This window comes from Heteronotia binoei, chromosome 10 (assembly GCF_032191835.1).
Source record: "Heteronotia binoei isolate CCM8104 ecotype False Entrance Well chromosome 10, APGP_CSIRO_Hbin_v1, whole genome shotgun sequence".
Classification (NCBI taxonomy): Eukaryota; Metazoa; Chordata; class Lepidosauria; order Squamata; family Gekkonidae; genus Heteronotia; species Heteronotia binoei.
Window position 1 is genome coordinate 102,582,403 of NC_083232.1, and position 15,233 is coordinate 102,597,635.

Here is a 15,233-nt window from a genome sequence, read left to right on the forward strand (position 1 = left end):
CGGGGTAAGCTGAGTGCAAAATCAGTCAACCTCTCCCACCAGTTCCAGTGGTGGCACAACTGCTAGACAAATTAGGCATTTGCCTAGGGCGTGAGCCTCAGGAGGTGGGGATGATTGGATCCTCTCCTCCTCCTGGGCAATCGATATTGCCTGGGAGGAGAGCCACTCACCACCACCCCGACCTTCTATGTGGCACCCTCACTGCCCTGCAGCCAGCACCCTTCCCCCCCCCCACGGGCTGCAGGCAAAGCTGGAGGTTGGGGAGGGTGCACACAGTCGCCTCATGATGGCTCGGCAACACTCAGAGTGCCACAGAGGCCCGTACATCATCCGGCTGCTGTTGCTCCATCTCCCTTCCAGAACTTCCAGAAGGGAAGTGCAGTGACAGCAGCTGGATGGTGTGTGGTCTCTGCAGGGCTGAATCTTGCTGGGTCGTTGCATGATGACCATGTGCACCCTCCCCCGCCATGCACACCCTTGTGGGGGGGTGGTGGAAGGCTGCAGAGGGCAGGGCAGTGAGGGCGGTGTGGAGGAGGGTGGCGGGGCCTTGCCTTGGGCGCTGCGTGCCCTAGGGCTGCCCCTGACTAGTTATCTGCTGAAAACCAACCCTTCCTCAAGTACAATTTCCTAAAAAAAAAACCTGTGCAGTTTGAGTTCCTAAAAAAACCCCTTCAAAACTGCAGGATCTGTACAGTTCCACCCCAAAACAGACTATTCTGTTGAACAAAGTACAGTAGGGCTGCAATCATACACGCTAAATAATGCACTTTCAATCCATTTTCAATGCGCTTTCCAACTGGATTTTGCCAGTTCACACAGTCAAATCCAGTTGGAAACGACAATGAAAGTGGATTGAAGGTGTATTATTTAATGAGTGTGACTGCAACCTAAGTGAAGCAATTATTTACCCTTTGCCCTGGCTGGGTCTTTCCCAACTTAGACCGAAAACACTCTCTCTGAGCTGTAACTCCTTCATTCAGCCAAATGTTAGAAACAGTCACAAGGAAATGTCTTAAAACAAAAGAGCTCTTTAACCTCCTGTGGCCTATTGAACCTCTGACAGGAATCAAATATGTCCACAGAAAGATTAGCAGCCTCTAAAAAGGGGCAGAGTTTCACTTGGAATCCATTTGTTATCCTGGTACTGTAGCAGCCAGCCAAGACACTTCACAAGGTCCCACAGAATTACAGTCAAGACAAACACAGCAGGACGCAAATCATTTCTGCCTCTTCAATCAATTTCCTTTCGCTTTCATTTCCAAATTGGCTGAGAGCTGCCAAGGCTGGAGTTTCTTGTGTTTTAGTTTGGGTTGTCAAGAGCCAATCCAAGCACCAGCCGGGCTTTGCAATGCATGAAGAACCACTCCTGCCTTTGCAAGCCAGATGAACTCTGAAGGGCTTTTTAAAACAACAGATGGGAAATCTTCACTGTTTTGAGAGTGGAGACGCTGTCTGCCTTCCACAGACAGAGCCAGTACTTTTAATGAGAGAACCTTCTCCTCTTTATGAGTTTGTATGTTTGCCACCTGTTGCCAGAGGTCTAAAGCAAAGTGCAAAGTAATGCCCATTGGGGCCAAGAATCCCAGCTACAAATACAAGTTGATGGGGTGTGAACTGGCAGAGACTGACCAAGAGAGAGATCTTGGGGTCGTGGTAGATAACTCACTGAACATGTCAAGACAGTGTGCAATTGCAATAAAAAAGGCCAACGCCATGCTGGGAATTATTAGGAAGGGAATTGAAAACAAATCAGCCAGTATCATAATGCCCCTGTATAAATCGATGGTGCGGTCTCGTTTGGAGTACTGTGTGCAGTTCTGGTTGCCGCACCTCAAAAAGGATATTATAGCATTGGAGAAAGTCCAGAAAAGGGCAACTAGAATGATTAAAGGGTTGGAACACTTTCCCTATGAAGAAAGGTTGAAACGCTTGGGACTCTTTAGCTTGGGGAAACGTCGACTGCGGGATGACATGATAGAGGTTTACAAAAGAATGCATGGGATGCAAGAACAATACAAGAACTCGTGGGCATTCGATGAAATTGCTGAGCAGACAGGTTAAAACAGATAAAAGGAAGTACTTCTTCACCCAAAGGGTGATTAACATGTGGAATTCACTGCCACAGGAGGTGGTGGCGGCTACAAGCATAGCCAGCTTCAAGAGGGGGTTAGATAAAAATATGGAGCAGAGGTCCATCAGTGGCTATTAGCCACAGTGTGTGTGTATAATTTTTTTTGGCCACTGTGTGACACAGAGTGTTGGACTGGATGGGCCATTGGCCTGATCCAACATGGCTTCTCTTATGTTCTTAAGCTTGAACTACTTGCATTACTGGATACTTTGGCTTAAGGTTGTTGACTCTGGGTTGAGAAACACTTGGAGATTGGTGGGTGGAGTCTCAGCAGGATGTAATGAGCACACTCTCCAAAACAGCCATTTTCCCCAAGGGTGCTGATCTGTCATATACAGGGTTTTTGTTGTTGTTGTTTGGTTTTTTTAGCAGGAACACAGTTCCAGCTGGCTTGGTGTTGGGGTGTGTGGCTTGATATGCAAATGAGTCCCTGCTGGGCTTTTCTACAAAAAAGTCATGTGTGAAACTATAGTGACATCAGGGGGTGTAGCCTAATGTGCACCTGGGCTTTCTTGACAAACCGCCCCCCTGTGTATGGTTTGGCAACCAACAGTGGGGAACTTAACCAGATGGTTGGGAGCCCTCACTACTGATGCATTGACATCACTTCCTCCGTGTACCAGAACTGACATCAGAAAATTGCCAGTGATGACTGGGATGCTTTGGCATTTGGGCAAAATGCCAGGGAGTTTTTGGCTTCTCCTCATACACCCAGAAGTGACCTCACTTCTGGGTGTATGAGGAAGAATATCACTGTGCTGGGGTGCTGCTGACATCTTCCCCTGGCTATGGCACCATCCCCCCCCCCCCAACAGATGGCTGAGCATGGGGGAGGGAAGGGCTGGAAATCCTCTAACTTTGTTGGTCTTGCAGGTCCCACTGGACTCAAACTTTGCTCTGGAGATCAGTTGTAATTCCAGGAGATCTACAGCCCCCAACATGGAGACTGGCAACTCAACTTATGTTGAATAATCCCATTTTTTTTCCATATTGTGTGATCCACTTTGACCCTCGGTGAGAAAGATGGGCTATAAATCAAGCATGCAAATGGCCTGAAGTTGGGACAGCTCCTTAGGGAGCCCATGTCCTCCCCAGCTGCCAGTGAGGGGTGGGGAGATAGGGTGGCCAGATCCTTGAGATTTGGGAGTGGGCCTCAGTGGGGCATAATGCCACAGACTCCACCCTCCAAAGTATCCATTTTTTTTCAGGGGAACAGATCTTGGTAGTCTGGAGATTAGTTAGATCCAAGTGGGCAGCCGTGTTCGTCTGAAGCAGTAGAACAAAGTAGGAGTCAAGTTGCACCTTTAATTCCAGGGGATCTCCAGGTCCCACCTGGAGGCTGGCATCCCTGTTCCCTCAGGCAGAACCCCTCCAGGCAAAGAAGGGTGTAGGCATATGCAGCTGGCAGACAGAAGACTTTGGATTGGCCAGGCGTAATAAAAAACAGAATCTGTGCTTTCTGCCCCAGCTAGGCAACAGAGCAACACCATGTGGCCTGCCGTACTTCAAGCTTCATCCAGAAATTAACCTTCCACATTCCAGGATTGGATCTGAGGATGACTACTTGGAGGCCTGGCCTGCTCTGCATACCAGGCATCCCTCCAGGAACATCTGAAACTGACCGCTACTGAGTCAGAGCCAGCACTGTCTACTCCAGCTGGCCATGATTCTTTCTAGGCCCTGTCCAAGATTCCTTCAAGGATAGCCTGAGCCAGCCAGGGTCTTTCTGCCTCGTTCTCTTTCTGCCTTATACTTGCACAAAGTATTTACTGAAACGTTGGGCTGGAAATGTGCTACTTGGGTGTTTTTGTTTTTAGAGCATGAATGGAGGTCATATATGAACCCAACAGGCTGATACACATTTGCTGGGAAGGTGATACAGAAGAGCAAGCACTAAGAGAAGCGGTCGGGGGGTAGGGGGACCCAGAGGCATCAGGATTCACAGTGAGGGACACCACTCAGGGGCAGCGCAGAAGCTGAAGGCCTAGCATGGCCAGTGAGAAAAGGCTTCAGGGACCATTTGAGTGTAGCCATGTTGGTCTGCAGCAGAACAGAGTCCAAGAGAGCACAAGATGTTGGGGGTATGAGCTTCCGAGGGTGAAATCTCCCTTTCTGTCTGACCAAGGGAGCTCTGACTCTCAGAAGACCATGCCCTGGTTCTTAAGCTTGGTGCTTGAGGTGCTGCTGGACTGGAATCTAACGGTATCAGGGATGGGCTTGTCAACTGCCAGGTGGGGCTTGGAGATCTCCCAGAATTACACCTGACCCCAAGCTCTTCAGAGATGTCCTGCTGGAGAATGCCCTTCAGAGATGTCCTTTGGAGGTTGGTTTCTGGGGCATTTACCTGCAGTGGTCCTTCCCCTCCCCAGGTCTACCCCCAAATCTGCTGGCAATGCTTTTCAGGGAACAGGGTACGGAAAGAACTGAGGTCTTGCAGCTGGGGTAGACAAACTGAGCAAGATGGACCTGTGGCCTGACTCAGTAAAATATGGTTAAACAAACAGGGGAGGGAGAACGAATAGCAAAAGGAACACAAAAATCACTCCCTTGTATATGCAAACAGTAGTATAATGAAAAGGGGCAGAACAATGAAAAACAGTGTAAATCACAAGAATTAATTCATACAAAATAGAATAGAAGATCAACATAGTCCATGGTATTCAATGTCCAAAGTCCACTGGAAACAGAACCAACATTGAAGGCGTCACACACTATACAGGGGAGTCCAATTGCTGCACAGCAACCCGAGAGCTTCAGCCTGCTCTACTATTGACCATCATGTTATGAAATCTGTTGGAGGCTTTTGGGCTCCACCACTATGGAATTTGTACCCAGTGGCTATTGCACAACATCTTTGATTCCTCTCTTGGATAAATTTATCATCTCTTGATAAAGGAAATATCTATAACACTGCAAATTGACCTCTGTAGAGAACTTAATACAGGAAATACAATACTGTTTATAATCAGTTAATTGTGGAATCACTTGACTTTGACATTTATAGACAATTTCATGGAAGGTCCCTGTGAAGCAAGTGGACTCCCTTTTATACTGTGTAACGTCTTCAATGTTGGGTTTGTTTCCAGTGGATTTTTGACTTTGAATACCAGGGGCTATGTTGATCTTCTATTCTATTTTGTATGAATTAATTCTTGCACATATTGCCCTTTGTGATTTACACTATTTTTCACTGTTCTTCTCCTTTTCATTATACTACTGTTTGTATATACAAGGGAGTGATTATTGCATTCCCTGACTCAGTAGAAGGCAGATTCATACATTCATCTCATACCACCTTTTAAAGTGGTACTTCTAGAAGAACACAGTGCACAACTAGAAGCATGGGTGCACCTGAGATCTGAATCCCAGAACCATGGCACTGGCAAAAGGAGCTTAAATAGTTCAGGTCTGGTCTCTAAAGGGGAAATAAGAGAACCACCCAGCCCACAAATGGCATTTGAAAGCCCCCCTAATTTTAACCAGAGAGGAACAAACATGCAATTATCTTTCCTATTAAGAATAAAAATACCAAGTTTCCTGCACTGCATAGGGGGTTGGACTAGATGACCCTGGGGGTACTTTCCAATTCTATGATTCTATGATTCTAAGCTGTCGCTTAGCCCATTAAATTCTATTTTCTTTGATGAGTATAAACTCTGCTCAGGACCGCACTGCTAAGATCACTCCCCTGTCTTACATTTTTAGACGTAAACATAAGACTCGGTAAAATTTTATTAAAGAAGAAAACAATCCATCTAAAAATCTGCCTTGGGTACAAATGAGAAAGGTAACAACACTCCAAAGATCCAAAATCATTTCTAAATGTGAAAAAGGAACACTTTCATTGGATATAAAACCCCAGTAAGAATTTTTCACTGGACGTTTTCTGCAGAGTTCCAGTATCTCAAGAAGGGCTGGCTTTGTTTCACAAGTTTTCTATTAAAGACATTATCTTACTCAAAAGCATTATGTTTCAAACTCTACATTTCCAATGCAACAAAGATGGCATCAGAAGAAGATATTGGATTTATACGCCGCCCTTCACTCTGCATCTCAGAGTCTCAGAGTGGTTTACAATCTCCTTTACCTTCCTCTTCCACAACAGACACCCTGTGATGTGGGTGGGCTGAGAGAGCTCTCCCAGAAGCTGCCCTTTCAAGGACGACTCTGCAAGAGCTATGGCTGACTCAAGGCCATTCCAGCAGATGGTGCCCTCCCCACCGCAAATAGTCTGGCCACAGGAACGTGCAACAAGAAGCAAAACACAGGAGCAGCACTGGCACAAGAGGTGGCACGAAGCAGAACTTATTGGCCTGGCCCTGGCACTAGGCAAACTAGGGAACTGCCTAGGGGGCCAGCATTCTGGGGGCCCCCTGTGTGACTCAGTGATGTTATCAGTGCCGGGGGGGGGGGGGGTGTGCCAGCAGCAAGCCTTGCCTAGGATGCCAGACAGTGAAGGGCTGGCCCTGTGCCCTTGTCACGTAGAGTGACGTCTCTGGGGGGAAAAGGTTTGGGCGCTCTCCTTCGCAGAGAAGCTTTTCCATCATGAAACATATCCATACATACTGGAGTTTAATGGACTGAAGGGCTTCCACATTTCCTTGATTGTAAAGAAACGTGCTTCCAAGACAGCTGGCCAGATCAAAGTTACCGGGGAAGAGATAAAAAGAGAGACGGCACAAAAGTGTATCAAATAACCAGCTTTCGCCTCTTACCTTCCACTGAGAAGGAAACCAATAACCACTGCCAAGAGAATCACTCCCACTGTAACAGACACAGCAATTATAGGGATCTGGCTCTGGTCGCTGGAAGCAGCTACTGCTGAGAGAAGAAACAAAAAGGAAGATTAAGGTGAAAATTGCCATCCTCTCTCACGGGGGCCTTTAGTTCAAGTCTGCTAGAAAGAAATGGTAGCTCACTCACTGAAAAGCTGCTTCCAGAAAGAATAACGCCCCCCCCCCCCCCCACACACACACAATGTAAAGCTTTTAGGAAAATTCCACCCTAACCCATCAAGGAAGATTTTGTACAAATGGTGCTTCATTTGTTGCAGGAGTACATGGAATCACAACTCTCCTCCTCCTATGAAAGGTTACTGCATAACAGGAAATCCCTTTTTCTTTCCCAGTTTAGGCTGCCTCAGAGATTCCCCACGACTGGACCAAAAAGGCACACTCAAGTGCGCACTTCTGGATCCCGTCTCATTCCCGCCCTCACCTTGTCCTTATCCTTCTTCCTGCCACATACAAAGCGGTAGCAAATTGGTGGCAAATCGGTGAAGTGCTTCCGGGGTGCCTTTCCCAGCTGTCTGAATGGCTGGGGAGTGCACAGGAAGCAGCTATCAAGCACGTGACTGTTTTGACCGCTCCTCTGGGGCATGTGTGGCCTGTCCCCATTCCAGCAGCTGGCTGCGCGCTGTCTGTCTACCCCAGGGGCACTTCTCTGTCTGCTGGCTTACTTCTCGATGGGGGGCTGCCACCTCAAACCGCCTGCCTGTACCCAGCCTATAAGTTACAAAGCAGGCTTCTTGTCTGACTGATTCACAATGTGGCACAGAAAGGTTTTTAGCTTCTAACCATTTTTGACAGGAACAGCACCCAACCACAATACTTTGGGTGCAGTCACACGTCCCCTTAAAAGTGGGCATGCGGCACTCAAATTTGAACCACTGAATACCCTGTTGTTGAACGATCGGACATATTGAATGCTTTCATGCTCTTTTCTTGAAGCATGCGCACAACTGATCAAGCAGATCCAAAGTCATCTCACTCTCATTCAGTCGCTGAGCAATCATACTGTGATTCCCGCTGTGGGGTTTTCATTGAACATGCGCCCAGCCATTGGGAGCTGGGGAGTCAAACGTTGCTTCGGGAGGGGGCGGGGAGATCCAGGAATTAACTTTGATGATTCAAACTAGGGGACTGCCAGGAACTGCCTTCCTGGAAATGGGCAGTGACGATGATATCTGGAAATCCTCCAGATTGGAAAAAGGTTTTTTCCCCCTGTTCTTCTGAATACTGGGATAATGCTCCCGTGGATCCTATGTTGATCAGAGAAGCAGATTCCCAATGATCTGGTCCTGCGCATATCTGCTGGAGCTTTTTAAAAAAAATGTCGGAGGGGCGGATGGTAGGCACCAAACATCTCAAAGGGCAGTTTTGTGCATGAGCTGTCCAAACAGGAATAACCTGAATGTGTGCCGCTTCTGGGGAAAAGAGCCAGACTTTCTCTGCTGTCAAATAACCTCGACATCAAACCGGGGCCAGTCGGGACACTGACAAGTTGCGTTCAAGCGACAGATGTGGTTGTCTGGATGTGCTCATAAACTCTGAATGGGACCCGCGGGTAAGACGGATCTAAAGGTGCATGTGACCGCACCCTTTGAGTCCCTCATGTACTCCCTGCCTAACTAGCAGACCTCCTAACCCTTTTCCCACCAGAAATCAACAACCCTCAACTCTGTCCGTTGGCCAGCAGTTAAACTGCCAACCTCCTCCAGCCTGCCTTGGAGATTTGGAGTTGGAGGCAGGGGGATAATGACCGAGAGAGAGCCCACCCGCCCAAGCAGCCATTTCTCTACGGGAACTGATCGACTGGAGATCAGCTGTAATTCCAGGAGATCTCCAGGCCTCACCTAGAAGTTGGAAACCCCAGAAGCACCACCTGCTGGTTCAACTGCTGTAACTTGCCAGGTCAGTGAGAACCAGGTTGTGGGCTTCCCCTTGGAACTCTGGCTTGGGCAAGACGCTCTGAAGCTGTCTTTTCGACCAAAGGAATCATTCCTGCAACCTGATTTGGGCATTTCTCCCAATCTCACTTTGGGACTTGGAATGGATCTCTTGCTGTTCTGCTTTCCGGCCCATCGCAGTCACTCAGCAGGCATGGCTAAAACCCCGGCCAGGAGGACAGAGGCCGTGCTCTCCCTCCAGAAATCAGCCGCCCCCCACCCTGCAGGTGGAAAGTTAGAGAGTGACACATCTGCTCCCCATACAGCAAAGAGTGGTAAGTGGGGGGGGGGCGGGTGAAGGATCAGATCAGCTTTCCTTGTGTGAGAGAAATGCTGGATCAAGATGGGCCTGAGACCTCCCAGACATCTTCTGAACAGGTAATCCAAACAAGCAGCTCTGGGATGACGAAAGATGCGTAGCCCCCCCCCCCCCCCGCTCCTTCAGAAATGGTTAAGGTCTGGCAGGAAATGGATATCAGAGCACAGCAACATCTACGTTCCTGCACCACCCCAAATGATGTGGCAAAGCATGGCTGATTTGGTTTCTTTCCAAGAGGTGGAGGCAATTTCATTCAGATGAGTAAAATTAAAGAAACAGACCTCTCTCCCTCAAACCAGGCCAATCCAGCTCTGCCCACGTGGAGCAAGAATCAGGCTTAGTTGGGCAGGAGGTGTGGCTTCCTTGCTCCTTTGTTCTCCTTTTCTCCAGCCCTCGCAACATTACAGCGGCAAAGTTCCTAGAGAAGGGGGGGGGCTGGGGCTTCCACCCTCCTCCCCACTAACCCCCAATCCTCCTCCAGCTCTTGCCCCTCCTGCCCCTTTTCTGTCCCGTCTGCTGGCGGCTCCCATTTCGAACTCTCTCGGCAAACTTCTCCCTCGCTCTGAGGTCCCTGTGCAGGCAAAGTCCTGGGTGGGCTCTACTGCACCAGCTACAGGTGCACTGGGATACGACAGTTTACATTAGGGATTAATTAATATATTTATATCCCACCTTTCCTCAGAGTTCAAGGCAGCTTACAATAATAGTCTAAACCATTTTCATTTTAAAACCAAAAAATAAAATAAACTGCAAATCCCACATCCCTCTCCCCTTTGAAAAGATGCCTGCCGATCCAACATCCCTCAGGAACTGGTCAGACAGGCCTCACAGCACCTCCTGAAGATGGCCAAGGGGTGCCAGCCTCCAGGGGAGGCCTGGAGATCTTCTGGGATTATGACTGGTCTCCAAGCAACAGAGATCAGTTCCCCTGGAGAAAATGGCTGCTTTGGAAGGCAAACTCCGTGGCATTTGACCCTGCTGAAGTCCATTCCCTACTCAGGCGCCATCATCCCCCCAAATCTCCAGGCATTTCCAAAGCCAGAGTTGGCAACCCCACTCTTGTCTCTTCTTCAGGGAGCCCATCCCATGGATTCAGAGCCAGGATGGAAAAGGCTGGAGGGCGGGGGGGGAGCCAGGTGGTGGACAGGCCGCCCTGAGTGGTGGGAGAGCCAGCAGACGGTGGTCTGTTGGCAGTTTGCCCCCAGGGACACAAGGAAGGAAGGAGGTGGTCCTTCGGATATTTGGGTCATAACTGGCATAAAAGTCAAAATGTCTTTAAGCCCTGCTTTTCTCTCTAATGGGGACTCTAATCAGCTTACAGTGCTGTTCACCCCCTTTCTTTTCCTCACAACAATGCGGTGAGGCCAGTCAGAGTGAGAAGCAGTGAACAGCACCTGCTGAGCTCCCATGGCAGAGTAGGGATTCGAACTTGGATCTTCCAGATCCTAGCCCTATACTCTAGCCACTATCCTAATGCTTGCTTGCTTTTTAGATGTGCTTCCTTTTCTTGCCTTTCTTTATACCCCTGTAGAGCCAATAAAATTGATCCTATTTGTTTAGGATTTGCCTCTCCTCTTTGTTAATCTCTCTCCAAGACAGAAGGGGGCAATTCTGACTCCAGGGCTGGAAAAGGGACCTCATGAGTACCCCGACCCCGTTTCCTGGCAAGAGCTTTCCATGTACACTCCTAGACTCAGAGACACTTTAAATCACTATGAATTATTATTAGTTTAGTGCTGTCCAACACCGAAAGGGATGTGTTGGATGACAGGATTCAGGCTAAAGGAGACAAAGCACAGCAAAGGAAGTTTCAACTGAAGTTGAGGCAGAACTTCCTGACAGTGAGGGAGTTTGGCACTGGAACAGTCTCCGTTGTGACGATTCCTCATCACCAAAGGTCTTTAAGCATAGACTGGGGACCTGTTGCAGCCCCCCCCCCCAACAACATTTGCACCCCTCCCCTCTCTCTCCAGCCTGCCTGTATATCCTGCATGTGTAAGACTGCAAGCAAGTCCGATGACACAAACAAAGAAGCTGGGAAGCTCCTGCCATGAACCATTCAGGGGTAAACACAGCAGAGAATCTTGGGAGGACAGCAGGAAATGCCTCCACAGAAGCCTTCCTGGGGAAAATCAGGGAGTGCAAACAGGATGGCAGCAACCACGCCAGGCTGGAAGACATAGACCCCTCTTCCTGTATTGTCTGTAATATGACATGCAATCACTGACCACTAACACAACTTGAACGTTAACTGCCCCATGACAGTCTGGAACCTCCACTGTCCCCCAAATATATGACTCAACTTTGTATCTCCAGTTTTGTAATCCTGAAATTCAACCAAGAACTTCCCTTCTTATTGCCTTCTCTCGCGCCATTTAGTCAGATCTACAGTTTTCTCCAGATAAGCTGCCCAACTCTCAAGTACCTTCTGTTGTAATCTTTTGTTTCTTGAAAAGAACCCATTTTATGCTATGAGTCAAAAACAGTATAACTGGCCTGGCTTTAGAGCCTGATGATCATGGATACCAACAAAAACTGCAACAGACTCCCTCCTTCTTCCATCCGATATCCTCACAGAGCAGGAGAGCAAATCTTTGCTCTCACACTTGATCCGTTTCCCCTCCTTATTTTCCAAACCACATGGACATCTTTGGCTTGAAGAGCAGCTCCAGCTCCAACTTGGAGTAGCTCTGCTGAATGTTTAGTTATTGTTGCTATATTAATTAGGAGAAGGAATGTCGTCTGGGTTTTGATTTAGTGCTGCTAGTATTTGCTTCAGTTTATCCCCCCCCCCAAAAAAAAAAAACACACACCATGCTGTACTAACTCCTTCAAATAAACACTGCAGGTCTCTGTCATCCTTTTCCTGCTGAAAAGTCGCTACTACTCCCAGTCACCTCTATAAGTCAGAGATCCCAGTTTTCTGCACTCTGCACAAATATGCAGCAAGCTTGTTGATCTGAATGTCATGTTCACAGACCATCTTCTGCCCGCCCAACACATCCTCCACCACTGAGTTGCACCACTGAGTTCCTCCTACTACTGGCAGGAGGAAGGGGCTACTTCCAGCCACCAGAAACTGAGTTCCATCTGAGGAGGGATCAGCTGGGAGTCAGCTTGTGATCTGCCATGTAGCCAGCAAAGTATTTTAGGGGACAGGGAATCAGGAGCCAACTCCCAGGTGATTGCAGCAGAAGCCAGCCCGTCCTGTCTGCTTCACGTGGAGCCGAAAGCTGCGACTGTTCTTTTCTCTCCTATACCTCCTGCCACCCCCACCCCCCACCCCTGCCTGGCAGACACAATGACAAAGGGGATCCGATGAAGGGAACTTGGCCTCATGGAAGCTTCTACCCAGCAAAAGTTTGTTGGTCTCTAAGGAGCTACTAAACTTGGATTTCACGTTGAGTTTCTCATCCGTAAATCATCTTTAGAGCAGCGCTTGGCTAAATTATAGCCAACATTACCATAATGATTGGATGTATATTATCTTGCAAACCCCACACCACTGATCCATCCGCATTCATTTCTGATATGGTTATTCCCACTGGGGCTCAACATAGTTCTAAACGTATTTATAAGCAAGCACAGAAAGGCCTGTTTGTGACGGAGCCCTTCCTTGACTCTAGTGTACCTGGGGGTTGTCAAGTCTGAGTTGGGAAATTCCGGGGCCTTTGGAGGGGGGCCCCAGGAAGGGCAGGGCTTGGGGAGGGACCTCAGCAGAGCATGATGGCACAGGGCCCACCCTCCAAAGCAGCCGCTGCCTCCAGGGGAACTGCTCTCTGCAGCGGGGAGAGCAGCTATAACTCCAGAAAACCTCCAGGCAACCATTCTGCTCCCAGCTAGACCTCCGAAGCTGAACACAGATTCTGGCTGAGGCAGAAAGACAGCCGCCGTCCTGCTTTGTACCTGCAACACCATTTAGTCGCCGCTCTGGAATATTTGCTAAACTGGATTCATTAATACCTAAAAAGCACCTGGGGACAGATGTCATCGGAGCCGCCAGAGCTCCAGGCCAGGCTTTTAAACATTCTGATTGGGGAATTTTTGCTCATCAGTGTAAGGTCATGATGGCAACAGACCAATTGTGCTGAAATGCCAGCAGGTTATTTTTAAATACCTTGAAACATGATTACTGAACTGCTCTCAAGAAGAAGTTTTTTTCTACTGCAAGCAGAAGTCATAATAGAGATTTATTTGGATGCATAATAAGGTTTTGTTTCTACTTATAGGACATGATTAATGCTTAATGCAATATGAGATACATTAAATAGATAATTTTTATTACATTAATGTTTGCATCACTAAGCTATATTCGCTTGCTGGCTGGCTCCTTGGCCGTGTCTGCCCATACCTAATGATTCCTTTCAAATCTATTTCATTTTTTAAAAAGGTAAGAGGCACTGAAAATTGGAAAAATGACAGCTTTTTTTGGTAAAAAAAAAAAAGCGGATGATGAGAGCTTAAGGCAAACAATAATCAAAGGCTGATGAATTTAAATTCAGAAGATAAATATGGAGAATGAGTTTCTATTCAACAGGGAAATGAAGGGAATTTTTTCCATTATGAAACCTTTCCTGGATAGAATGAAAATATAATAAATATGTCATTCATGCAAATTGAAACTGGAACCGGTATACGGCACACACATACATTTTAGTGGTGGGTGAAACTTGCCCACAACAAGGCCTCAACAAAATCGGTCACAGAGAGGAGGAAAGAGACAGGCTTCTCCGATCAGAATCTATGGGAATACTAACACAGATGGAGAAAAGTGTACCCCTCAAATAGGAGACCTGTAGATTCTGATTAATATGAGCTCCTATGATAATATTTCTTTATAGGTTGCCAGGTTCTCTTGGCAGCCAGCAGAGAACTAGCCTGGCATGGCCGTGATGTCACCAGCGACACCGCAATGTCACTTCCGGCGTACACCAGAAGTGACATCACCATGTTGCCAGTGACATAAAATGCTCTGGTATTTGGACAAAAATTCTCTGATAGAAACCATTTTTACCGCAGAGTTTTTGATCAAATGCCAGAACATTCTGCACTGGTGGAAATGCAATGATGTCACTTCCTGTACGTGATGGAAGTGGCATTGCCATGTCATTAGCAATGTTGCTGCCACTCTGGACTGGGACTCCTCCCCTTTCTAGCTAGCCTCCCCCCCACCCCCCCAGCCAGCCATCTGATCAGCAGTGGGGAATCTACTGCCCCGGGTGAGGGGGTGGGCTTGGCAGTCCTACTGTACATAAATAAGCAACAGAGTTCTGACCGTGTAATTTTAAAAGAACTACCGAGGGAACACTTGATCTTGCCATGAGGGATTTCTTCCCACTCCCTCTATTACATCTGGCTCCATTTATCTTGCATTTCTTTGTTGCACTGCAATGGCAGCCAGTGATACGGAGGCAGAGAGGTGTACCAAGTGAGAGCCAGTTTGGTGTAGTGGTTAAGTGTGTGGACTCTTATCTGGGAGAAAGACAGGTTGCTTACCTGTAACTGTAGATCTTTGAGTGGTCATCTGTGCATTCACACTCATGGGATACAGTGCCTGCGCTGATCCCCGAATAGGTACCTTAAAAGCCCGGGATTTTTTCGTGCTCAGCACCAACAAGCATGCGCAGGCGTCCCAGTGCGCATGCTCGCCGGCGCCAGCGCGAGGATCCCGCCAGTTCCTTCCTGACTGCTGGAAGCCCCTACTGGAGGGAGACCGTCAGCAGTGGGGAAGGAGGGCGGGTAGTGTGAATGCACAGATGACTACTCGAAGATCTGCAGTTACAGGTAAGCAACCTGTCTATCTTCTTCGTGGTCTCTGTGCTTCACACTCATGGGAGATTAGCAAGACATACCTGGAAGGCGGAAAGACGGTCAACCAGAAAAACAGCTTGCAGACGAGTCCTCTGTTGAGCATGCACATCCAGCGCGTAGTGCTTCATAAAGGCATGCAGAGAGGACCAGGTGGCAGCCTTGCAAACGTCCATCAGGGAAACGCCTTTCAGGAATGCCACCGACGTTGCCATTGCTCTTGTAGAGTGTCCGCGAATAGGCCCAGG

The 15,233-nt window shown here is 48.1% G+C and overlaps 1 protein-coding gene across 2 annotated transcripts in view; it reads right to left on the bottom strand.

Moving 5' to 3' along the window:
- EPHA5 (EPH receptor A5) overlaps positions 1-15,233 on the bottom strand; it is a 361,969-nt gene that overhangs the window by 80,890 nt on the left and 265,846 nt on the right. Inside the window, exon 8 of one of the 2 annotated variants that reach the window (XM_060247843.1) lies at positions 6,847-6,952. In XM_060247843.1, coding sequence (XP_060103826.1) covers positions 6,847-6,952 — 106 coding nt within the window. The remainder of the gene's footprint in view (positions 1-6,846; positions 6,953-15,233) is intronic. The other variant, XM_060247844.1, reaches the window with a different exon arrangement.